At 36.6% G+C, this 2,243-nt stretch overlaps 1 protein-coding gene across 1 annotated transcript; it reads left to right on the forward strand.

The window, feature by feature from the left end:
* The first annotated feature begins 216 nt into the window (after nucleotides 1–216).
* Nucleotides 217–2,243, forward strand: LOC140987378 (uncharacterized). The gene is made up of 3 exons (XM_073455855.1): nucleotides 217–785; nucleotides 1,212–1,366; nucleotides 1,424–2,243. Exons 1-3 carry the CDS (start codon nucleotides 711–713, stop codon nucleotides 1,932–1,934), a joined length of 741 nt encoding a protein of 246 aa, XP_073311956.1. The 5' UTR covers nucleotides 217–710; the 3' UTR covers nucleotides 1,935–2,243.

Raw genomic sequence — 2,243 nt, forward strand, 5'->3', positions numbered from 1 at the left:
TAATTGTGAAAAATTAAAATTATCTTGTGTTATAGTAAAAAATTGATGGGTCGAGACTCGACCCCAACATTAAGCCTCGACCCACCACTAATCAAAAAAATTAAATTTTAAATAATGGACAAAAAAGTAAATTACTGTCGACTTTTTTTATCGAATAAATACTTGCGCCGCTCCCTTTTTCCTCATTTCCCCGGTGGTCTAGATACAGGTGACAACATTTTGATTATGAACCTAATTTTTGAAATTTTGGATTATATTTTATTTCGGATTATTTCGATATAAATGTCCTAAATGGATCATTGGACTTCAATTATATGTGTTCTTGCTTATTGTGGTTAAGAATGGGTTATAATTTTATTATTGGATAAGTTGGGTCATTTTGCTCAATTTCAAACTTATGTGTAGTTTATGTTACGTGCCTTTTGTGTATTTCTTTTGGACTTAAGCACACCCCTTTAACGAATAATTGTTTGTTTTGATATTGTGTATTTTGTATTGTTTTAGGTGGTGACTTTGGGCATGTGGTGGTGATTAGATGGTAGCGGCGGCGGCGCTGTGAGGAGTCACATCACAAATTCACGGCAATGGGCATAGGGATGTTTGATACGTCCTTTTATATTTATTGATTCTAGAAGTCCAAATAAAGGAGGCTATTATTTTCACTGGCAATCGACACCATGGCATCGTCATCGAGCCCTTAACCACTATTAATGGTGCAGAAACAGAATCCCCAGTTGAATCACTTGCCTGCTGATGGAAATGACTTACGGAAACCCAAGACTGAGGTAACAGTGAAGATTCATCCATCTATTATCTCAAAAAAAAGAAGAACCATCTATTTGTTTTATCATGGACTACTCTTTTCTGCTGTGTTTTAAAATATGTTACTCTTACTCTACTTGTGGGATTTTTTTTTTAATCTTGCCAAATTTTGAGTATTTTGTGCCAATTTTTTATAATCGAAAAAATATGGTCTGTTTCTGGGTGTCGTGTTTGCGCGTCTTGTTTTAGTGACAAACAGTAGATTTTTTTGTGTTTGTTTTTGTTTTGCTTAGCAATTTTCCTCCAATTATTTGTACAGTATGTTGAGGCTTTGTGATTCTTTTTTCGCATGATACTGGCCATTACATTTTGAATAGATTTCAGTAGCAAATGAGGATCGTTTTATGTATCCCGTTGTGGTTCTTCACTTCTTTTGTGTTACTGTGCAGGCGACTGGTTTCAACAGTGTCTCCATCACCTCTTGCATTTACCATTGTTGCAAGAGGTGTGCAAAGAAGAGACAAAGGAGAAAGTATCTTCCTCAAGAAATATTTTCCAAAGTTCTTTTACATCTTCCAGCTCAAGTTTTACATGATGCTGTGAGGTATGTTTGCCGAGACTGGAACCTCGTGATCCGTTCCCAAAATTTTNCATTTTTCAGGCCATTATACTTTGCAGATTTTTGTGGTTTTGCATTTGTTGAGCCTTCCATGGAGTATAAAGTGGTGACGTCTTATGGTCGTCTTTTTAGTGCGAATATACAATGTGCAGTGCTAACTATTGGAGTTGATCGAATTTGGAGGCATATTGATATCCAACACTTGTCTCTCACAACTAGAAAAGCTCTCTGTAGTCTCCCATTGACTACTGGAGCCTTTGTGCACTGGATTGACAAAGCTGTTGTTTTGACTTTGAATATGGAGACTGAAACCATTCACCAGTTTTCTCATCCTCCAGCAGGGTTGATATACGGAAAATTTTTACCTATGGAAAATAATCTAACCTATGTTTGTAAGGCCAATGATTTTTTGTGGGAGGTTTGGGAAATGAATCTGGAAACTGGAGTGTGGAACAAGTCGTTTAGCTTTGATTTGGGAATTCAGGTTTCCAGATACAAGGACTTTTTTTGGTTCGCAGAGGAATTTAGTTCCCTATGGTTGGTTAGTACATAGGGAGCTATTGGTTTTCGGTGCTCCAATTTGTCATCAGAGTATATGTATGGCTTACAATGTCAAGAGAAAAGAGGTTACTTTGTTCGAGTTGGATCCCAGTGAGGAACCGTACAATATTAAAGCTCATGTTAAGAGTCTTATTTGGTTGCAATGAGGATTTTAACTACCAATTTCTTGTTTGTTATTCGCATTACTTATTTCCCGGCGTAATGAGCTTAACGGACTTGGTTATTTGGTCTTACGGGGGACATTTGGTTATGCTTCATTCCTGGCTGATGAATTTAGAAATATTTAGATACAATGAAATAT

The sequence above is a fragment of the Primulina huaijiensis genome, chromosome 11 (assembly GCF_012295235.1).
Source record: "Primulina huaijiensis isolate GDHJ02 chromosome 11, ASM1229523v2, whole genome shotgun sequence".
Lineage (NCBI taxonomy): Eukaryota > Viridiplantae > Streptophyta > Magnoliopsida > Lamiales > Gesneriaceae > Primulina > Primulina huaijiensis.